The following is a 21,814-nucleotide window of genomic DNA, read 5'->3' as shown; positions in this document are numbered from 1 at the left end:
ACAGCGAGTAAGCGACTAGTGGGTCTGGGAGGAGTCAAGTCTGAGAATGAAAGAGACGAATGAGAGAGAAGAATCAGTTGGGTTCGGTCTTGTTAAAGATTCATTCATTCGAACTGATTCGGTCGCGAACGACCCATCACTAGTCATCATGTGTTCTCTCCTCCCTGCCTGTCACATCACAGAGCCGGCTGCCATCTTCCATCTTCCATTGATATGAATGCATTGGGATTTGAATGTTGTGTATGATTCCTATAATGCTGAGGCTATACTGGTGAGTCTCTTTATATAGAGTCGGCTATTCAAGGACATGCTGATGAGTTTGTCAATTGTTTTTTTCTTCAGCTTAACATCTCAAAGACAAAAAATATGGCCATTGATTTTAGAAGAAACCATCTTGTTCTCCTCCACCTACTTACATATATGGAAACTGCATAGAGATGGTTGACCAGTATAAATGTCTGGGAACAATGATAGACAATAAACTCAAATTTGACGTTAATACTGATGCTATTTGCAAGAAGGGGCAACAACGATGGTACCTCCTTCGGACGCTTAATTCTTTCAATGTCGATAAGGTTATGTTGTCTTTATTTTATACATCTTTTATTGAATCTGTTCTCACTTTTTCTTGTATTGCCTGATATGGGGGCATCAGCCTTAGGGACAGAAACAACCTCAGCCATATTGTGAAGGTGGATGCGAAGTTGATTGGCTGTCCACAAGTATCCACAAGTAGGTTACTCAGAAAACAATGACTATATTGGACTGTAAAAATCACCCCCTCATTGTTCATTTGGGGCCCTTCCCTCAGGCCGGAGACTATAATATTAAAAGTCCCTCTTTTCTATAATAAGTCCAATAGGACCAAAAACTATTTTATTCCTAGCGCAATACTCAATTTGCACAATTCTTTGCACATACCTGTAAATGTATTTGAATCTGATGACTACATAAGTATGACCGTTTTTTAACTTATATTATCCTGTGTCTATCTCTTTGTCGTGTGTCCTTGTGTATATTGTGTTTTTCATGTGTACCTGACTGCAAGACAAGTTTCCCTTTTGGGACATTAAAGTTATACTAAACATGCTTTGGATGAGTAACAGCAGCAGAAAATAAATCAAAAATATTTCACATTAGGAATCATACATATTACATAATGCTCCAATACTTAATACATAATACCTAATAAAGCTTGATATACCTTAAATTCAGACTAAATGGTCATCCATATACACAGAGGACATCATTCAGCTCTCCATATCATAACTGTTCATCCAAGTACATTGCAAAGAGCACACAGCTTAGTTTTACATATCTTATTTTCTGACCACAAATGTTCCAATTCCTGTGGAGTTATTGTGCAATGTTCTTCTGTTTTGCGGGCCTTGAACGACACCCCAGCTGTGTACCGCTAGACCTTACACAGCGCTTTCCCTATGCTATCTCTGAGGTAACATGTGGACTGCTGCACATATCACCCAGGGAGGGTTTGTGGGCAGCTATAAAAGCAGGGCTCCAACGGGGGGTTAATCACAAACGTGGAATACAGTCTACTGCAGTCATGTTTTTGATGCTCAGTTGTTTCGCTCTGGTGGCCTCTGGCTTTGGTGAGTGCTAGAGTCTTCCATCGATGCTCACAATGTTAGCTTCGTGTTAACATGTTGCAAGTATGGAGAGTTACTGCGTATGCTATGATGTGTGTGTGTCATACGCATTGAAGGCGACGTGGTGACCATGTATTGTATTGATCATGTATTGACCACGTATGGGTGCATTCAGGGTGTGTGGGGGCGTCTGTGTTGACCAATATTTATATATTCAGGGTGTGTGGGGGTGTCTGTGTTGACCATGTATTTATATATTCAGGGTGTGGGGGGGCGTCTGTGTTGACCATGTATTTATATATTCAGGGTGTGGGGGGGCGTCTGTGTTCACCACGTTTTGTTGTATTCAGGGTGTGGGATGCCATCCATCAGGCCCCAGGTGAGAGAAGAAGACCCCAAGATTGTGAACGGACAGAACGCCGTGTCCGGGTCCTGGCCCTGGCAGGTGTCCCTCCAGGTACAAACACGCGCACACACACACACACACACACACACACACACACACACACACACACACACACACACACACACACACACACACACACACACAGGTTTAAATTCTTTTATTTGGATCTACAAGCAAAACAAAGTTTTCTTTTCTTTTTTTTTTATCCAAACATTAATTAGAAGGTTTCAATCTGAAAACTAACCAGACACTGAATGTGCAAAATGCTTAAGCACGCAGAGGAGTAGAGATGAAATGATGATGGTTTAGCTGAGGTTAAAGCATTGCATATGACAATATGGCATTCAGGGATAGACAACACAACGTCTTTTCCAGATGTGGAGGCTGCCTATGGTCGCTGAGACTGAGCAGAATTTTAGAACTCTTTTCCCATCAGCCTTTTGCAGTCAACCTATCTGCAAACCTCGGAGCACAAGTTTGTGTACATGCCCCAGACTTCCGAACACAAATATGATTAATTGGCAGTTATATCCTAGAGCTGTGATACATTCTACCAATGGTATTTCATGAACTTGGATGTGAAGCAAGTGTCCATATAAGGATCAAACGCACAGCCTATTTCAAAGATGGTAACTGATTTTCTGGCTTGGTTAATGAAAACAATGTCTGGGGTGTTTGGGATGTTACACAGTAGGTTGTTATCAGTACAATTATGATCAAACCAGTTCAATTTCACAGTGCTGTGCTTATACATGTGTGTTGTTCTGTCCTGTACTTGTCTGAGTTCTTGTGAGACCATGTCGGGCGATGTACAGTCCTTTGTAAAAGCTACAGCCGTTTAGGATATGAGCCATTGTCTCTTTAGTGCCGGGGGTGGGATGTAGGATGCAGTGTGGGTTGTATTGTGACGGATACCAGATTGCCAGGTTGTATTTTGTTGTCAATACCTGTAAGCGGGCCTTAATGCAAAAGATAAGGACGTCCTCTCCAATGGTCGTGTTTGAGAGGATAGAGTGGGACACAGAGTGGTTTGCAAAGGGTAGCACTGCCAGTTTGCCCTGCAGGCTTAAGCTAGTCCAATGCTAGTCCAATGCACACACACACACACACTCACACAAACACACACAGCTCCTTGATAAGATGCACCTGTATTTACTCTAGAGCATCTTTCGATAAAAGCATTTAAAAGAAAATACATCTAACAGTCATAATACAAATATACTAATTTTGATCAGTGACAGTCAGATGAAACTACTACGATCCATTCGTGTATGATATGACCATGTGACTGAATCCTCTACTCAGGAAACCAGTGGATTCCACTTTTGTGGCGGCTCTCTGATCAACCAGAACTGGGTGGTCACCGCTGGTCACTGCCGCGTCGCGTGAGTACAGCATCCATCTCTTTCCCAGCTCTCGCTCTGTCTTCCATCTCTCTCTCTATCTCTCTCTTCCAGCTCTCTCTCTATCTCTCTCTTCCAGCTCGCTCTCTCTCTCTCTCTCTCTCTCTCTCTCTCTCTCTCTCTCTCTCTCTCTCTCTCTCTCTCTCTCTCTCTCTCTCTCTCTCCCAGCTCTCTCTCTCCCAGCTCTCTCTCTCTTCCAGCTCTCGCCTGCTGAACCCTCACGGTTCTTATTTTTTCCGTCTCTGTAGCCCGGGTCGCCATCGCGTCGTCCTGGGAGAGCACGACCGCCAGTCCAACGCTGAGCAGATCCAGGTCATCTCCATCGCCAGGGTAACAAGGCTTCTCTACCCATCTGACCGCCACAAAGATGCTCCTCAGTGACTCAAACCTGGGGCATAGCTCCTCTATGAAACCCAAAGCGTCCATTCCGTCCCGGTAACCCTCTCTCTGTCTGCATCCTGTGGTGTCCCCCCCCCCCCCCCCCCCCCCTCCTTCATAGGCCATCACTCATCCCTACTACAACGCCCAGAACTTCAACAATGACGTCACCCTGCTGAGGCTGGCCTCCCCAGCCAGGATGTCGTCCCGCGTTTCCCCCGTGTGTCTGGCAACCCCCGGCAGCGACCCCGCCGCTGGCACCCGCTGCGTCACCACCGGCTGGGGCAAGACCGGCCAGACCTGTGAGTCGAACCTTCGTCTGAGATTGGCCTCCGTCTGAGAAAGACCTCCGTCTGAGATAGGCCTCTGTCCGATAGGTCTCCGTCTGAGATATATCTCCGTCTGAGACAGGCCGGGCAAAACCTCAAACCCCAATCTGTGTCACCCAGGGAGCTGAGAGCTCTTTGTAGTGAATGCAAATGCAATATTAACGGGATATCGCTGCCCACTCACCATTACAGATCGTCAAGTATTGGATAATCATTAGTCATCCTCTCCATCTAATCTCACTAACAGCCGGTCCTCATCCACTATACCTCATCCTATCCTCAGCCAGCCCTCGCTATCTGCAGCAGACCTCCCTCCCCCTGCTCAGCAGCACTCAGTGCCGCCAGTACTGGGGTCAGAACAAGATTACCGACGCCATGATCTGCGCTGGAGCCTCTGGAGTATCCTCCTGCCAGGTAGTCATGGACACGTTATGATGACACATTGATACGGTTGCGGCCTGCTTCACTTCTGTGATGTAAACAAGCTGAAGGAGAAGCGAATGCAGCAGACGACTAAACAGTACCGTCTCCTCTCCAGGGCGACTCCGGCGGACCGCTGGTCTGTGAGAGGAGCGGCGTTTGGAGCCAGGTGGGCATCGTCTCCTGGGGAACCAGCAACTGCAACGTGCGCACCCCGGCCGTGTACGCACGCGTGTCGTACCTGCGCCGCTGGATCGACCAGACCGTGGCGTCCAACTGAAGAGGGGAGTCCAACTGAAGCATGTGTCCGAGGGAGTGAGCAGCGTGTGGACGTCACGAGGTGTAGGACCGACATCCATTCAGAGATAAAATCAGTCGGTGGTCGTTTAAATCGTTTGAGAGCCAAATGTTCACATGTGTTCATTGTGATGTATGCTTGAATTTCATTGCAAGTAAAACTGTTGAAACCACCAAACAAGTGTTTTGTTTTTTACCTGGGTTGGCCAAGGTTAATTATATGAATAATAATTATAACGTCAATGATAATTCATTTTAAACCAGGGAGACTCTACTCAATTCTTTGGATTTTTCTATTGATTAGACCAAGAAGATTGTAGCTTTGTTTTGAAGGCCAGTTGACAGCAGAAAGATGCACCCCTTGTGTGTATTGGCAACCAAGTGTCACAACACAATGAAGTGTATTGTGTTTCACAATAGGCTCTAAAGTTGTGACATATTTTCATTTTTTTGGCATCTTCTTTGCATACATGTGAAACCATGAGCTACATTTCTGCTCTGAACCCCAAATACTACTACTTATATGAACTATGACCATTATTTCATTTTTTGCAACATAAATGCATTTATCCTGTATTTCATACATGAACATGAGATGATTCATATGATTTCATATGAACACAATATTTTGAACAACCCATACTCCTGTGAAGAGCGGTAGTATGGGCGTAGCCCGGGACTTAGTAGGAGGGACTGTGGAGTCTCTTTGCTAAGTGGCTTGTTCAGTGGTGAGAGACTGTACTGTTGAGACAAGGGTTGGTGGATCGACAGAAACATGGAAACAGGTAGTTTGCCTAAACCATATTTTTTTATATTTATGTTTACCTAGAGTATTATGAAGTATAAATGTTTTTTAATGTCTTTCTTTAGTAACATGAAAAAGAAATGTTTTTTTATTGTTAAGATGCTTACCTGAGGTATAACTGTTTTTTTTATGTTTACCTACAGTAACATTAAATATAACTGCTTTGAAACAAACAAAAAAATGTATCCATTAACTAACTCTGTGACTATAAACAAACCCAGATACTCAAAACATGATTTAGAAAAAATACACTCATGATAAGCATTCCTAAAGCGTCTCAAATGTGCATGTTGCAAGTGATATGATATGCTGTTAGAAGCCCTCCTTAAATAAAGGAAGGCTGCCACTATTCTAACCATACCTTTCTTTGCTGGCAGATTCACCTGATAACCTCACTTCGGTCACACTAGCAGCGCTAGTTGCCAATAATCAAAGGCCAACGAATCTTCATAAATACATGAATACAATTTCGATGATCATCCTTTGTATGGTGTTCCTGTTTGGAACGGTGGGGAATGGCTTGGTGATCTATGTGACCGGTTTCAGAATGAGAAGAACAGTCAACTCAATCTGGTTTCTCAACTTGGCTTTGGCTGACTTCCTCTTCACCAGCTTTCTGATCTTCCTAATCATCTCCCTGGCCAAGAACTACCAATGGCCTTTCGGATGGTTTATGTGCAAACTCAGCTCCGTTATCGCCATCGGCAACATGTTTGCCAGCGTCTTCTTCCTGACGGCCATAAGTGTGGATCGCTGCCTGTGCACATGGGTGGTGGTGTGGTCCCAGAACCACAGGACCGTCCGGAAAGCTCAGCTCATATGTGTTTGCATCTGGCTGGCTTCTCTGGCCTGCAGCATACCCTATGGGCATTCTAGATGTGTTTACGAACGAAGGAATTTCACTGTTTGTGCACTGTCCCAGACGGCCAATAAACTGGCCCTCACTCACTTCCGATTCTTCATGGGCTTCCTCATCCCCATGCTGGCCATAACGGGGTCTTATGTGGCCATAGGTATGCGAATGAGGCGCTTCAACCGAGCTAAGAGTAGGAAATCTCTCCGCATTATTATTGCCATTATCCTTGCATTTGTAGTATGCTGGGTCCCCTACCACGTGCATAAGTATATAGAAGCATATGGCAACAAGGACAAAATTCTCACAATTCGAAGATTTTTGGGACCATTATCATCAAACCTGACCACGGTAAACAGCTGCCTGAACCCCCTGCTCTACGTCTTCATGTGTGATGAATTTATAAAGAAGCTCAAACAATCTCTGTTTCATGTCCTGGAGACTGCATTGGCTGAGGACTACCTGTCCTTTGCTACAAATAATTCCCGATCTAATATCTCACGCCTTTTTAGGAGGTCTGAGTCTGGTTCAGCTAACAGGAAGAACGAAACATCTGCAACCATAGCAGAAACCTTCACCCAAGTTCCTACTGGCGAGGAATAAACAATCCACAACAGACCAACCCCTAGCTTGAATTTATCTGAATTAATTTAGTAAACATTTACAACAGTGACCGCTACCAGGAAAGGCCTATGAAGCATAGCGTCCTGTATTAAGCATTTAAATATTGTGCTTGAAGCTCTTGAAGTGTTTATATTTGCACAATCCACTGAATGGTTTGTATTGTATTTGTTTCTAAATGTTCTACCTGTAACATCTTTGTTAAATGCTGTTTGACAGTCGACTGCCATTATAAAGACTGCGGTCAATGATGGAAAATAAAATGTTCATCATATTATTTGTCTTGATATCAAATTGATGACTTGACTTGATTGTTGGTCATGGCCTTCCTGCGGCATAATTGTGTATGAAGGGGGCGCTGAAGGCATGAGGCGGTCCGCGAAAGGTCCTGATGACCATTTAGTGTCACACGGGAAGTCAATTGTTGGGAGCCACTGATTTGGGTAACACATTAGGTACATACACTGTAATTAACGGTAAAGTATATAGTAACGTGGTATTTCATTTGGCATGCATAAAAAAAAACTATAAAGTACGAAATGTCGAAATTGTCCCTCCATGCATTAAAACACTCAAATCCAAGGTGATGTAGGGCTACAACGATTTAAAAAAAACTAAATTTGACTTAAATGTAGAAATTGACTCCACGTATGTAGTCAAAAGTACTGTGCTACCATCTAGTGGCCACCATAATTTCCAAAGAAATAAAAGTAGACCAACGCATTCAGCTAAACATTGCCAGATTTATACCATGGCCAGGAGTCCAGGATGTTCTCATTCGGAGGAATGGAAACGGTGGACTTTTAGGGTTAATTTGGGACATGATATACGCAACGACTCCATCTGCCATTTATACTCCAGTGTGCCCTTTTAATTCAGCACTTGTCCTAATAAAGGTGAGTGCGATTAGCCGTTACAAGCCATTTTGGAAATCTGCCTATTCTGACATCACAAGTGGGCGTGTCCACCTAGATGTATGCTGGATAGATCAGTCTACCAGCCTATGGACTGGAGCAAACGTTGCTCATATATCCGTCATACATCTAGGGAGACACGCACACTAGTGATGTCAGAAGAGGCCGATTTTCAAAAACTGAACAGCTAATCACTCTCAAACCTGATGGTATAATATTTCACCTTTAGATATCAACAAGAACCTACTAAAGCCAAGTCTACTAGGATGGGCTCTGTCTGAACCCAGTCTACTAGGATGGGCTCTGAAGCAGCTCTTCGGGGCTGAGTCAATGCGATCGGTCTCAGTGTAGAATACTGTATATTATAGAGTGGGAAATTATCTTGCAAATGATGCCAACTACATCTAGTGTTTAATTTCCGCCATATTTTAAGAACATCCTCCACTTGAAAGGCGTGGCAATGAACAGAATATTTGTAAACATTTATTTTTAATTCATGTAAAAATACAAAAAGCATCGAGCAGCAGCCCATACGTCGTTTTTCTGTTTAAATATACGTTAACGAGCACAACTAAAACATGCTATTCCTTGAATCTCTCATGACCTCGGCATTAGTCCCCATTGCTAGTTTGCATGTTGTTTGTATATCAAGCCCATGATAATTATTTTCTCATGGGAGTGGTTTAGCACCTGGATGTAGCAGGGGTGATCATCAATGTTTCTGGGGAAATATATTGAAATTAGTTGGATCTACTTGGTCACTAACCACAGCACATACTATCCAATATATCTTATACAGCAAAACAATCTCAGCTCAATGGGAACACCCATTTCTCCCAAGGGCCAAATCCAATATCAGCTCTTTAAGGCTGAAGGCTCGAAATATACTGGTCAATCTTCTAGAAGCCACGGCAGCTGCCTTGTGGCTGTGATTCATGGTGGACTAATATCCCATTACTCCGTCTCCGTCTGTTGTCGCCCCCTAGTGGTTGAGATGTACAATCACACTCATTGATCGTACATCTCCTTCATCTCCTTGAGGATCTTGATGCTCTCGCTGTATCTCATCTGGTTTCCCTTTTGGGACATTAAAGTTATACTAAACATGCTTTGGATGAGTAACAGCAGCAGAAAAGAAATCACAAATATTTCACATTAGGAATCATACATAATACATAATGCTCCAATACTTAATACATAATACCTAATAAAGCTTGATATACCTTAAATTCAGACTAAATGGTCATCCATATACACAGAGGACATCATTCAGCTCTCCATATCATAACTGTTCATCCAAGTACATTGCAAAGAGCACACAGCTTAGTTTTACATATCTTATTTTCTGACCACAAATGTTCCAATTCCTGTGGAGTTATTGTGCAATGTTCTTCTGTTTTGCGGGCCTTGAACGACACCCCAGCTGTGTACCGCTAGACCTTACACAGCGCTTTCCCATCGCTATCTCTGAGGTAACATGTGGACTGCTGCACATATCACCCAGGGAGGGTTTGTGGGCAGCTATAAAAGCAGGGCTTCAACGGGGGGTTAATCACAAACGTGGAATACAGTCTACTGCAGTCATGTTTTTGATGCTCAGTTGTTTCGCTCTGGTGGCCTCTGGCCTTGGTGAGTGCTAGAGTCTTCCATCAATGCTCACAATGTTAGCTTCGTGTTAACATGGTGCAAATATGGAGAGTTACGGCGTATGCTATGATGTGTGTGTGTCATACGCATTCAAGGCGACGTGGTGACCATGTATTGTATTGATCATGTATTGACCACGTATGGGTGCATTCAGGGTGTGTGGGGGCGTCTGTGTTGACCACGTATTGTTGTATTCAGGGTGTGGGATGCCATCCATCAGGCCCCAGGTGAGAGAAGAAGACAACAAGATTGTGAACGGACAGAACGCCGTGTCCGGGTCCTGGCCCTGGCAGGTGTCCCTCCAGGTACAAACACGCCCACGCGCCCACACGCCCACACACACACACGTCGCGCAAACCCCTAACTAAGGATTCCCCCAAATACCACAACAACAGTCGATGGGTCAATTATTAACAGAAATGCTTTATTAATACAATTTCATAAAACAAAGAGCACAAGTAAGTCAAATCTACCTATCACTTAATATGGGAGGGAGAAAGCCAGGGGGTAGGCTGGTACTCTGGATAACCGTAACCATACTTTCAAGAGCCAACCTCGACACACTACACCGCACACGTTGCACACCCTGCCCCCACTGCAAGCCTATAGACACAGCACACGTTGAACTCTGAACACTGTACGCTACACACAGCACACCTCGAACGCTACACACTGCACACGCTGAACGCTACACACTGCACACGCTGAACGCTACAGTACGTCCCTTTCTGACGGGACTCGCAGGCGTTGTAGGGAAACGACGGTACGTCCGAAAGGTCCTTCCTGGCTTGCGAAGTCTGGTCGCGTAGTCCTCTGGAGGTAGCGGGTAGTGATGAGCGGTCCGGGTTGTCGGCGTCCAGGCATAAATCCTTGTGTCCTCGGGCTGAGGAGCGCGCCGAACGCCATGTTTTCGCCCCTTTTATTTCCTGGTCTCTTCTGTGTACAGGAAACACTGAAAACACAACGTACACCCCAACCCACAGTGCCCCTAGGGGCAGGGAATATCGGCTCTAGCCAGAGTCTATTGTTCGGGATCTGGGGGGGGAAAAGCAGTCTTTTTAGTTAATATACTGTTCCCCCCTTTAGTCGCCTTCCGCGACACTCCCCCCCCCCCCCCCCTTTAACCATGGTCGCCCGACCTGGTGAATCAAGTATAGCGTGTAGGTCGTACCCCAAAGTTGCTTCGCTGGGAGCGACGAGGCCCCATTGTGTGCTGGTCCGCTTCCGAATCAGTGGACACGAATACCTCATCATTTAACACAACATCCTCATCATCAACCAACAGCGGATCATAATTAACAACATTCCTATCATTAATCAACAACGAATCATTGTTAACAACATTCCTATCACTTACTAACCCTGGTCCCCCCCCAGTGGTCCTACCTTGGGTCCCTAACTCAAAGGGTCGGGCAGTAGGGGGGTGAGGAGGCATCATTGTGGGGATGCTTAAGGAAGGCCTTGGAGGACCTATGGGAATGGAGGTGGATTGTATAGGGGAAAAACGACCGGGGGGTAGCGTGGGGTGTACTGCCCTAGGCGAGACACCAGTGACGGCTGGACGGGAGGGGCACGGGGGCACTAGGAAACTGGGAAGATTGAACTGGGGTGGGACATCCACATTGGCCCCAGGTGGGCCTTCCTCTTCTACCTGCGGGCTGCCCAGCACACCTGCTGGGCATGGGCGGAGGTTGTTCCGATGCAAAGTGCGAGTGGGCCCTTCTTCCCCTTCCGGACGAATGAGGTAGACGGGCTGTTCTGGCCGTGGTCGATCTAGCACAACATAAGGTGTAGGAAGCCACCTTGATGTCAGTTTCCCCCGCGCCCTTCTGCGGAAGTTCTTGATCAGCACTCGCTCGCCAGGTAGCAGAGGAACAGCCAATGCCCGTCTATTGTACCGTTTCTGGTCCCACGCCTGCCGGCGGGAGACGTTTCGCTGCACTCGGGCGTAAGCGTCCATCAGGGTACTATGGTGCTGGTGGACCCATTCTTCGAGGTCACCTCGCCGCTGGGGCGGGGTCACTCCATGGATCATGTCAATCGGTAGTCTGGCATGGCGTCCAAACAGAACAAAGTGGGGGGTCATCCCTGTGCTTGCATGTACAGAGTTATTATAAACTTGTATCAGGGCTGGAAGTTTGTGATGCCATCGCGGGTGGTCCGTGGGATCCAGTGAGCTCAGCAATCCCAGAATTGTTTGGTTGAACCACTCACATGCCCCGTTCCCTTGGGGGTGATACGGGGTGGTACGACTTTTTGTGCAGCCATACAACTCGCAGAGTTGACGCATCAATGCTGACTCGAAGGCGCCCCCTTGGTCGGTCAGAATTCGTTCTGGACACCCAAACGGCTGGATTAGGGCTGTCCATAAAGCTTTTTCCGTGGTTGTGGCTGTCTAGTCCCGTGTGGGTACTGCCAGAGCGTAGCGGGAAAATAAGTCAGTCATAACTAAGATGTATGGGAAGGCATCAGCCGGTCTCCCCAAGGATAGGTAATCTAGCCCTACTAGTTCAAAGGGGTAGCTACATTTTATTGACTGCAGGGGTGCACGAATCTCAGGGCCGGCCTTACTTACAAGGCACGTAGGGCATTCTTGCGTCCACACTCGGACGTCCCTACTCATTCCTGGCCAAAAGAACCGTCGTCTTAAAATGGACAGGACCTTCTCCACTCCACTATGCCCCGCGGCCCGGTGGTACTCCAGCCAAAGTTCAAAACAGCACTTAGGCGGGAGGATTATTTGGAGGCCTGTCACCCCAGTATCAGGTTCTAGCACCTGCCTCATCAGGAGACCCCTGTCCATCTTCAGTCGGTCCCACTCACGCAGTAGTTGGCGCATCTGGAGAGAGAGGGAACGCTTGTCCAGGTCCAGTGGTAGAGTGCCCACTTCTACCCAGAGGCAGATCTGTTGGAGGTCGGGGTCCTGGCGTTGCCACTCCAACCAGGGCGTCTCTTCTGGGTCTCCCAGGTGGGTCGGGGGTTCAGCAGGGGTGGCCTCCGCTCTGTCCTCCGTCACCTGGACATCTGCACTCAGGGCCCCTGGGAGCCTGGACAACAAGTCTGCATTTTGGTTAGAGGCACCTGGCCGATACTTGATGTCGTAAGAGAAATTGGCCAGTTGGGCAGCCCATCTCTGTTCGGTCGCTCCAAGACGGGCGTACGGCAAATGCCTTGTCCCACGCCTTGACCGAGGCTTGGGGTACGGTGGACTTGAACGCCATTTCCCCAGGATGGCCATTTAGGAAAAGCTTCTCCCAACAGTCTTTGATCACGTTCATCCCTAGAAGGCCATACTCTGTGCCCATACAGCTGTCCTCTACAATCACTATCCCTTTGTTCTTGACCTCGATCCCTCCAACGGCAAAGTCTAACACTGCATATCCTACGTAGGGGATCCGCAGTCCGTTGGCGGCTTTGAGGGTTAGCCAGGGGATCCTTTCCGGGTCTTGTAGCAGTTCTGGAGCCACGCAGCGCTGAAATAAGGAGTAACTAAACAGAGTCACTTGGGAACCCGTGTCCAAAATGCAGGGAATTTTAACCCCATGGATCATCAGCTCTACTTCGGGGCATTGGCCCACCAAGGAGGGCTTGTCTAGGGTCTCGCTGGGGCTACCCTCTTCGGTCACCTGCCCTACAGTGGCCGAGGAGCAGGAAAACCCGACCGGTTGGAACGTCGTCGTGGGCAGTAACGTTGAACGTGGCCAGCGACTCCACACTCAGCACATAGGGGGCGCCCTTGGTCATCCCACTGGAATGATTGGGTCTCTCGTCCCGTCGGTTGTCCTCCCCGGGTAGGCTGGTAGTTACTTCGAGGGGCCAGGGCTGGTTCCTGCTGTAACTGACTGCGTATCTCCTCTACAATGGTCATGCCCAGGAGGGACACCTGGCTTTGTATCTCCTGTTTCAGCTCGGCGTGGAGAGCTTCTTTCAGCCGGTCCCACTCCGATGGAGGGATGGGTCCCTGGGGTGAGGCTGTGGTGGTGGGGGCCACATAGGCCCTACAAGCCAGCGTTTCCCTCCTGGTTGTCTCCTTCTCCACTGCCTCGGCCTCGACGCAGAGAGCTCCAAAGGTCACCGTAGGGTTACGTCTGCCATGTCGCTCCAGCTCGATCTTCAGTGGGCCCTCCCTTAGGCCCTTAACGAAGTGGTCCTTCAGGACCTCGTCTCGAGGGCCTGTGGTGTCGGGGGAGCTCCTCTGCCATCTGGAGAAACACTCACAAAGACGCAACGTGAAAGTTTCCACTCCCTCCCCCTGTTCTTGTCTACAGGCAAAAAAGTCTGCACGGATGATGGATGATGTCCTAGTGTCTCCATATAATTTGGTCAACTCCGCCAGAATAGTTTCCGCTGACTGTCTCCGTTCGGGGGGAAGCAACATGATTTGTCGGTGAGCTTTACCTTCTAGCGCATCTAGCACAAAGTCTACTGTCTGACTAGCGTCTAATCCCTGTGCTCTGAGGTAGGACCTTACTTTAGGTTGCCATTTGCTAAATGGAGGCCCGTTGTCCTCGCCTGTGAACTTAGGGACCCAAGAAGAGATCATAAACCATGGCATCATCACTGTGTTCATTAGTGGTCTAACAGACGCCTGTTCTTGGCTACCCCCTGGATGCTCTTCGGACTCAGCATGACCGTCTACAGCAGAGGCGTCGTCAGCCCCTTTTTACTGGGGCACGTGCCCCAGTAAAAGTCTCCAGTGCCCCAGTAAAATTCTATTGATCATTATTAAATTAATCTGCAGAAGCGCCGCACTCGCTATGGAATCGACAGGATTCATCAAGTACATCTCCTGCTGCCTCGGGAGTCTTCAGTCGAGCCTGCCTCTTACCAGCCAATCAAAAAACGAAAGGGGCTACATAAAAGCCAATCAGAAAATAGCCCTATTGTATCTGGGTAAGATTTAACGCAACAACCAATGAAAAAAATCAGTTATTTACGGATTCGTCCACGTGACTCTTCTGAATGTTTCAGTGGTAAAGTGTGTAAAGTATGACCAAGTGTTTCTTTCTGTTCAATAGTCTAGATAGAACTTTATCAATCCCCTGTAGGAGAAATTTGTTAATAAAACAATAATGGTAAAAAAAATAAGGAATCTCCCACTTCCGGCTTCCATGAAAGAGAACCATACTAATTCACACAATAGCGTTGATGCAAATCTAGCATTAAAGGTTAATTTAAGGAAGTTCTCTCCAGTCACGCTGAAACTAGTTTGCTAGTAGTAGCGCTTTAATTTGCAGTGTAAGAGAATTCTGAGAAATCTGAATGCTGACAAAATTCTCAGAATTCTGACACTGCAATTTATTTGCACGCTACGACTAGTGAACTACTTTAAAAAAAACTCGACACTGCGACCAGGCGACAAATGACTGGTGAGAAGCTTCTTAAATTAACCTTTAATGCTAGATTTGCAGCACTTTAATTCCCGTCAACTTTGTTTTCTAACACCAGCATTTCCACAACTATGCTCATGTTCGTGACTGCTATAGGCCTACAAAACCATTTATAGTGCATCTATTTTTCTGCTGGGTAGTGATAGTCACCCTAAATGCAGCTTTAATTTGGGCTCTGATTCTGAATAAATGCCGCTGCTGAACTGTGTGAATAAATAAAGGGAACTGAAATCTAAAGAAGACACGTGGTTTTGATGTAGGCCTACCGTGAATTCCAGCTGAAAGTGGAACATTGCTGCCATCAGGGGAAATTAATGTAACCTAGGCATATTGTAAGTAGCTTTCAATTCCTTGTTTTTTTGTTGATCATGTTTCGTTGGAAACCACGGGAGCTGGAAACAGCCCAGAGTAAGTCATCTCCTTTTTTAACGTTACAACAAATTCACAACTTGTTTGACACAAACAATGACAACTTGATTGCTGTTAAAGAATGTTGCCCACATAATTAGCACCAGTTTTTCAATACTGAGCGTCTGTAGCCTGTAGTTTTATAGCACACACACACACACACACACACACACACACACACACACACACACACACACACACACACACACACACACACACACACACACACACACCATGCGTGCACGCACACACGCGGAAAATGAATAATGAATGAAAAATTGTCTGTCTTCAAAACTTGAGGAAGTTTTAGTGGACAAAAACTTCCTTAACACAAAAAAGGAAATTATGGATATACAGGGTGTTTTTAACATATATGGATCCAACAATGTTCCCAACACTGACACAGATAATTCAGATCATTGCACTCACAATTCCTGTAAACAGTTGTAGTTGTGAGCGATCTTTCAGTGTGTCGAGAAGGCTCCACACCTGGCTTAGGTCAACCATGGGGCAAGGAAGGCTTCACCAACTTTCTCTTTTGTCCATTGAAAAGGAGCAACTATGCAAAGTGAGTCAAAGCCACGTTATTGACCGCCTTGCCACCATGAAGGCGCGGCGATACAGCTTAATAGTGAAAAAAGAATCATTAAAAAAGGCTCTATGCAGTAGTGTATGGCCTTATTTAGTTTCATTTAAGAGCTTTGATGGTTCTATAACATTTTCCAGGTTGATTGGTGGCAATGAGCCACCTCACCTTAAGTCAGAAATTCTATTAGTTTTAAACCTTGTTTCTTGCCTTTTTAGTACATGTCGTTCTGGCAAAATTATGCTGTTTCCACACAGCTTCTAAATAAATATAGATGTGTAGACTTCTCCTGATAAAGAGGTGAAGGTCATAAAGAGACTTTTTGTTTATTTGTCAGTTACCTTATTTGTAAATCTTTGAGATGTGTATGTGTTTAAATAAATATAATTGTACGGTACTCATGAATCCATCTTTGCGTCTTTACCTTTACCAGTGCTTTAATATAGCCTACAATATGACAGTGACAATGATTTTGAAGCTTGTACATATCCTTCTGTATCCATCTATTTCATATTGTGCACACGTAAAAAAAAAAATGTTGGCAGTTGGGGGCCTTTGCCCCAGTAAAACTCTAGGTCTAGCAACGCCCCTGGTCTACAGACATGTTGTTGTGATGAATTGGGGGATCCTGCCGACAACGCCAAAAGAGGTGTCGCGCAAACCCCTAACTAAGGATTCCCCCAAAAACCACAACAACAGTCGATGTATCAATTATTAACAGAAATGCTTTATTAATAAAAATGTCATAAAACAAAGAGCACAAGTAAGTCAAATCTACATATCACTTAATATGGGAGGGAGAAAGCCAGGGGGTAGGCTGGTACTCTGGATAACCGTAACCATACTTTCATGAGCCAACCTCGACACACTACACCGCACACGTTGCACACCCTGCCCCCACTGCAAGCCTATAGACACAGCACACGTTGAACTCTGAACACTGAACGCTGAACGCTACACACTGTACGCTACACACAGCACACCTCGAACGCTACACACTGCACACGCTGAGCGCTACACACTGCACACGCTGAACGCTACAGTACGTCCCTTTCTGACGGGACTCGCAGGCGTTGTAGGGAAACGAAGGTACGTCCGAAAGGTCCTTCCTGGCTTGCGAAGTCTGGTCGCGTAGTCCTCTGGAGGTAGCGGGTAGTGATGAGCGGTCCGGGTTGTCGGCGTCCAGGCATAAATCCTCGTGTCCTCGGGCTGAGGAGCGCGCCAAACTCCATGTTTTCGCCCCTTTTATTTCCTGGTCTCTTCTTCTGTGTACAGGAAACACTGAAAACACAACGTACACCCCAACCCACAGTGCCCCTAGGGGCAGGGAATATCGGCTCTAGCCAGAGTCTATTGTTCGGGATCTGGGGGGGGAAAAGCAGTCTTTTTAGTTAATATACTGTACTCGTTTTAGTTAATATACTGTACTCGCTGATGCCAGGAACTGGCAGGGCCGTCGATAAGGGGTGAAAGTTGATGACGATTCTAGGGGCCCACAGCCCAGGGGGGGCCCACAAAAAAAAAAATAAAAAAAAAATAAAAAATAATATTTTTAGATTTTACTACCAGCCCATAGTACTACCATAGCGCCACCCCCCCCCCCCCCCCCCCCCCGTCAACAACTTCTCCCTCGTCAACAATTGCTCCTTTCAATTGTTGCTCCAACAATTCAGCGCAGGGGGGCCCATCAGTAAATCTTGTCTAGGGGCCCAGGAATCGTAGCAACGGCCCTGGGAACTGGCATCAGCTATACACTGATGCCAGTCTGGACGGCTTGGGTGCAGTACTAGCCCAGGTGCAGGATGGCAATACACACACACACACACACACACACACACACACACACACACACACACACACACACACACACACACACACACACACACACACACACACACACACACACACACACACACACACACACACACACACACAGGTTTAAATTATTTTATTTGGATCTACAAGCAAAACAAAGTTTTCTTTATTTTTTTTGATCCAAACATTAATTAGAAGGTTTCAATCTGAAAACTAACCAGACACTGAATGTGCAAAATGCTTAAGCACGCAGAGGAGTAGAGATGAAATGATGATGGTTGAGCTGAGGTTAAAGCATTGCATATGACAATATGGCATTCAGGGATAGACAACACAACGTCTCTTCCAGATGTGGAGGCTGCCTATGGTCGCTGAGACTGAGCAGAATTTTAGAACTCTTTTCGCATCAGCCTTTTGCAGTCCACCTATCTGCAGACCTCGGAGCACACGTTTGTGTACATGCCCCAGACATCCGAACACAAGTATGATTAATTGGCAGTTATATCCTAGAGCTGTGATACATTCTACCAATGGTATTTCATGAACTTGGATGTGAAGCAAGTGTCCATATACAGATCAAACGCACAGCCTATTTCAAAGATGGTAATTATTGCGTAATTCTTCAGGGAAAGTATTCGAATCCAAAGGAATAGCTTTAAAGAGACTTTATTTGTATAAAGTATTTTCGGTATGGTAAACTGATGCTCTGAAGTAAAGAGAGATTGAAGATGTGCCTTAGCACGTGCGAGAGTATTCTCCTAGCTGATCCAAGACATAAACCCACCTATGTCCTATCGCTACCGGGAGAGTTCTAGCCTGCCGCCACGATGTGGAGGCTTTCTTATGGACTCGGAGGACCGGAAGACTTGGAGAGGAACCGGTGGGACGTAATCCTCGGTTTTCCTCGTCTGGTCTGTGGTGCTGCCCTCTGTGGATAAAGTATCTATTGCAGCCTTCAGTAATGTCCTGCTTTCCCTTGTGGCTATGTGTAGTATTTACGGCTTATATGTTTGGTCCTACCCCCTATTGGTTAAGTGAGGGAAATACAGCTTGTGTTCCTAAAATACGTAACATAACTGATTTTCTGGCTTGGTTAATGAAAACAATGTCTGGGGTGTTTGGGATGTTACACAGTAGGTTGTTATCAGTACAATTATGATCAAACCAGTTCAATTTCACAGTGCTGTGCTTATACATGTGTGTTGTTCTGTCCTGTACTTGTCTGAGTTCTTGTGAGACCAAGTCCACCAGACGGTCATGTCTGGCGATGTACAGTCCTTTGTAAAAGCTACAGCCGTTTAGGATATGAGCCATTGTCTCTTTAGTGTCTGGGTGGGATGTAGGATCCAGTGTGGGTTGTATTGTGACGGATACCAGATTGCCAGGTTGTATTTTGTTGTCAATACCTGTAAGCGGGCCTTAATGCAAAAGATAAGGACGTCCTCTCCAATGGTCGTATTTGAGAGGATAGAGTGGGACACAGAGTGGTTTGCAAAGGGTAGCACTGCCAGTTTGCCCTGCAGGCTTAAGCTAGTCCAATGCTAGTCCAATGCACACACACACACACTCACACAAACACACACAGCTCCTTGATAAGATGCACCTGTATTTACTCTAGAGCATCTTTCGATAAAAGCATTTAAAAGAAAATACATCTAACAGTCATAATACAAATACACTCATTTTGATCAGTGACAGTCAGATGAAACTACTACGATCCATTCGTGTATGATATGACCATGTGACTGAATCCTCTACTCAGGAAAGTGGATTCCACTTTTGTGGCGGCTCTCTGATCAACCAGAACTGGGTGGTCACCGCTGGTCACTGCCGCGTCACGTGAGTACAGCATCCATCTCTTTCCCAGCTCTCGCTCTGTCTTCCAGCTCTCTCTCTATCTCTCTCTTCCAGCTCTCTCTCTCTCTCTCTCTCTCTCTCTCTCTCTCTCTCTCTCTCTCTCTCTCTCTCTCTCTCTCTCCCTTCCAGTTCCCTCTCTCTTTCCCAGCCCTCTCTCTCTCTCTCTCTCTCTCTCTCTCTCTCTCTCTCTCTCTCTATCTCTCTCTCTCAGCTCTCTCTCTCCCAGCTCTCTCTCTCTTCCAGCTCTCGCCTGCTGAACCCTCATGGTTCTTATTTTTTCCGTCTCTGTAGCCCGGGTCGCCATCACGTCGTCCTGGGAGAGCACGACCGCCAGTCCAACGCCGAGCAGATCCAGGTCATCTCCATCGCCAGGGTAACAAGGCTTTTCTACCCATCTGACCGCCACTAAGATGCTCCTCATTGACTCAAACCAGGGGCATAGCTCCTCTACGACACCCAAAGCGTCCATTCCGTCCCGGTAACCCTCTCCCTGTTTGCATCCTGTGGTGTCCCCCCCCCTCCTTCGTAGGCCATCACTCATCCCTACTACAACAACCAGACCTGGGTGAACTTCAACAATGACGTCACCCTGCTGAGGCTGGCCTCCCCAGCCAGGATGTCGTCCCGCGTTTCCCCCGTGTGTCTGGCAACCCCCGGCAGCGACCCCGCCGCTGGCACCCGCTGCGTCACCACCGGCTGGGGCAAGACCGGCCAGACCTGTGAGTCGAACCTTCATCTGAGATTGGCCTCCGTCTGAGAAAGACCTCCGTCTGAGATAGACCTCTGTCCGATAGGTCTCCATCTGAGATATATCTCCGTCTGAGACAGGCCTCCGTCTGAGACAGACCTCCGTCTGAGACAGGCCTCCGTCTGAGACAGGCCTCCGTCTGAGACAGGCCTCCGTCTGAGACAGGCCTCCGTCTGAGACAGGCCTCCGTCTGAGACAGACCTCCGTCTGAGACAGGCCTCCGTCTGAGATAGGCCTCCGTCTGACAAAGGTCTCCGCACACTCAGATCAGCGGATTCAGGAACCAAAAGAGCCACATTAGAAGGCAGTTTGAATCTCTAGAACTAGTTTGCACTGATCCCAGGGTTCTGTGGGTTCTTCATGTGTTGTCTTATGTGATGAACAGGAAGGGAGGGGTTATGGGTAGAGAGGCAGCGAGCAAACCTCAATCTGTGTCACCCAGGGAGCCGAGAGCTCTTTGTAGTGAATGCAAATGCAATATTAACATCGCTGCCCACTCTCCATTACAGATCATCAAGTATTGGATAATCATTAGTCATCCTCTCCATCTAATCTCACTAACAGCCAGTCCTCATCCACTATACCTCATCCTATCCTCAGCCAGCCCTCGCTATCTGCAGCAGACCTCCCTCCCCCTGCTCAGCAGCACTCAGTGCCGCCAGTACTGGGGTCAGAACAAGATTACCGACGCCATGATCTGCGCTGGAGCCTCTGGAGTATCCTCCTGCCAGGTAGTCATGGACACGTTATGATGACACATTGATACGGTTGCGGCCTGCTTCACTTCTGTGATGTAAACAAGCTGAAGGAGAAGCGAATGCAGCAGACGACTAAACAGTACCGTCTCCTCTCCAGGGCGACTCCGGCGGACCGCTGGTCTGTGAGAGGAGCGGCGTTTGGAGCCAGGTGGGCATCGTCTCCTGGGGAACCAGCAACTGCAACGTGCGCACCCCGGCCGTGTACGCACGCGTGTCGTACCTGCGCCGCTGGATCGACCAGACCGTGGCGTCCAACTGAAGAGGGGAGTCCAACTGAAGCATGTGTCCGAGGGAGTGAGCAGCGTGTGGACGTCACGAGGTGTAGGACCGACATCCATTCAGAGATAAAATCAGTCGGTGGTCGTTTAAATCGTTTGAGAGCCAAATGTTCACATGTGTTCATTGTGATGTATGCTTGAATTTCATTGCAAGTAAAACTGTTGAAACCACCAAACAAGTGTTTTGTTTTTTACCTGGGTTGGCCAAGGTTAATTATATGAATAATAATTATAACGTCAATGATAATTCATTTTAAACCAGGGAGACTCTACTCAATTCTTTGGATTTTTCTA

The 21,814-nt window shown here is 46.9% G+C and overlaps 3 protein-coding genes across 3 annotated transcripts; all 3 read left to right on the top strand.

Annotated features, from left to right (window-relative positions):
• Window positions 1-1,534: 1,534 nt before the first annotated feature.
• On the top strand, window positions 1,535-5,041 carry LOC130391708 (chymotrypsin-like protease CTRL-1). The gene is made up of 7 exons (XM_056601961.1): window positions 1,535-1,610; window positions 1,958-2,064; window positions 3,319-3,398; window positions 3,665-3,746; window positions 3,916-4,096; window positions 4,407-4,537; window positions 4,662-5,041. The coding sequence occupies exons 1-7, from the start codon at window positions 1,565-1,567 to the stop codon at window positions 4,821-4,823; spliced, it is 789 nt and encodes a 262-aa protein (XP_056457936.1). The 5' UTR covers window positions 1,535-1,564; the 3' UTR covers window positions 4,824-5,041.
• Window positions 5,042-5,416: 375 nt separating this feature from the next.
• Window positions 5,417-8,040, top strand: LOC130391702 (C3a anaphylatoxin chemotactic receptor-like). Its single transcript, XM_056601952.1, has 2 exons — window positions 5,417-5,625; window positions 6,023-8,040. Exons 1-2 carry the CDS (start codon window positions 5,616-5,618, stop codon window positions 7,099-7,101), a joined length of 1,089 nt encoding a protein of 362 aa, XP_056457927.1. The 5' UTR covers window positions 5,417-5,615; the 3' UTR covers window positions 7,102-8,040.
• A 1,559-nt stretch (window positions 8,041-9,599) lies between these two features.
• LOC130391707 (chymotrypsin-like protease CTRL-1) lies at window positions 9,600-21,719 on the top strand. Its single transcript, XM_056601960.1, has 7 exons — window positions 9,600-9,662; window positions 9,879-9,985; window positions 19,642-19,718; window positions 20,028-20,109; window positions 20,266-20,455; window positions 21,085-21,215; window positions 21,340-21,719. The coding sequence occupies exons 1-7, from the start codon at window positions 9,617-9,619 to the stop codon at window positions 21,499-21,501; spliced, it is 795 nt and encodes a 264-aa protein (XP_056457935.1). The 5' UTR covers window positions 9,600-9,616; the 3' UTR covers window positions 21,502-21,719.
• Window positions 21,720-21,814: the final 95 nt, after the last annotated feature.

The sequence above is a fragment of the Gadus chalcogrammus genome, chromosome 11 (assembly GCF_026213295.1).
Source record: "Gadus chalcogrammus isolate NIFS_2021 chromosome 11, NIFS_Gcha_1.0, whole genome shotgun sequence".
In the NCBI taxonomy this organism is placed as follows: Eukaryota; Metazoa; Chordata; class Actinopteri; order Gadiformes; family Gadidae; genus Gadus; species Gadus chalcogrammus.
Note: the sequence above shows the minus strand (reverse complement) of the source record. Positions and strands in the feature narration are given on the sequence as shown.

Excerpts from the sequence above, each read along its gene's own strand:
- LOC130391708 (XM_056601961.1), top strand. The coding sequence starts at position 1,565 with ATGTTTTTGATGCTCAGTTGTTTCGCTCTGGTGGCCTCTGGCTTTG. Across the intron at positions 2,065-3,318 it reads CCTGGCAGGTGTCCCTCCAG|GAAACCAGTGGATTCCACTT; the intron begins GTACAAACACGC and ends TCCTCTACTCAG. Across the intron at positions 4,097-4,406 it reads GGGCAAGACCGGCCAGACCT|CCAGCCCTCGCTATCTGCAG; the intron begins GTGAGTCGAACC and ends TCCTATCCTCAG.
- LOC130391707 (XM_056601960.1), top strand. The coding sequence starts at position 9,617 with ATGTTTTTGATGCTCAGTTGTTTCGCTCTGGTGGCCTCTGGCCTTG. Across the intron at positions 9,986-19,641 it reads CCTGGCAGGTGTCCCTCCAG|GAAAGTGGATTCCACTTTTG; the intron begins GTACAAACACGC and ends TCCTCTACTCAG. Across the intron at positions 20,456-21,084 it reads GGGCAAGACCGGCCAGACCT|CCAGCCCTCGCTATCTGCAG; the intron begins GTGAGTCGAACC and ends TCCTATCCTCAG.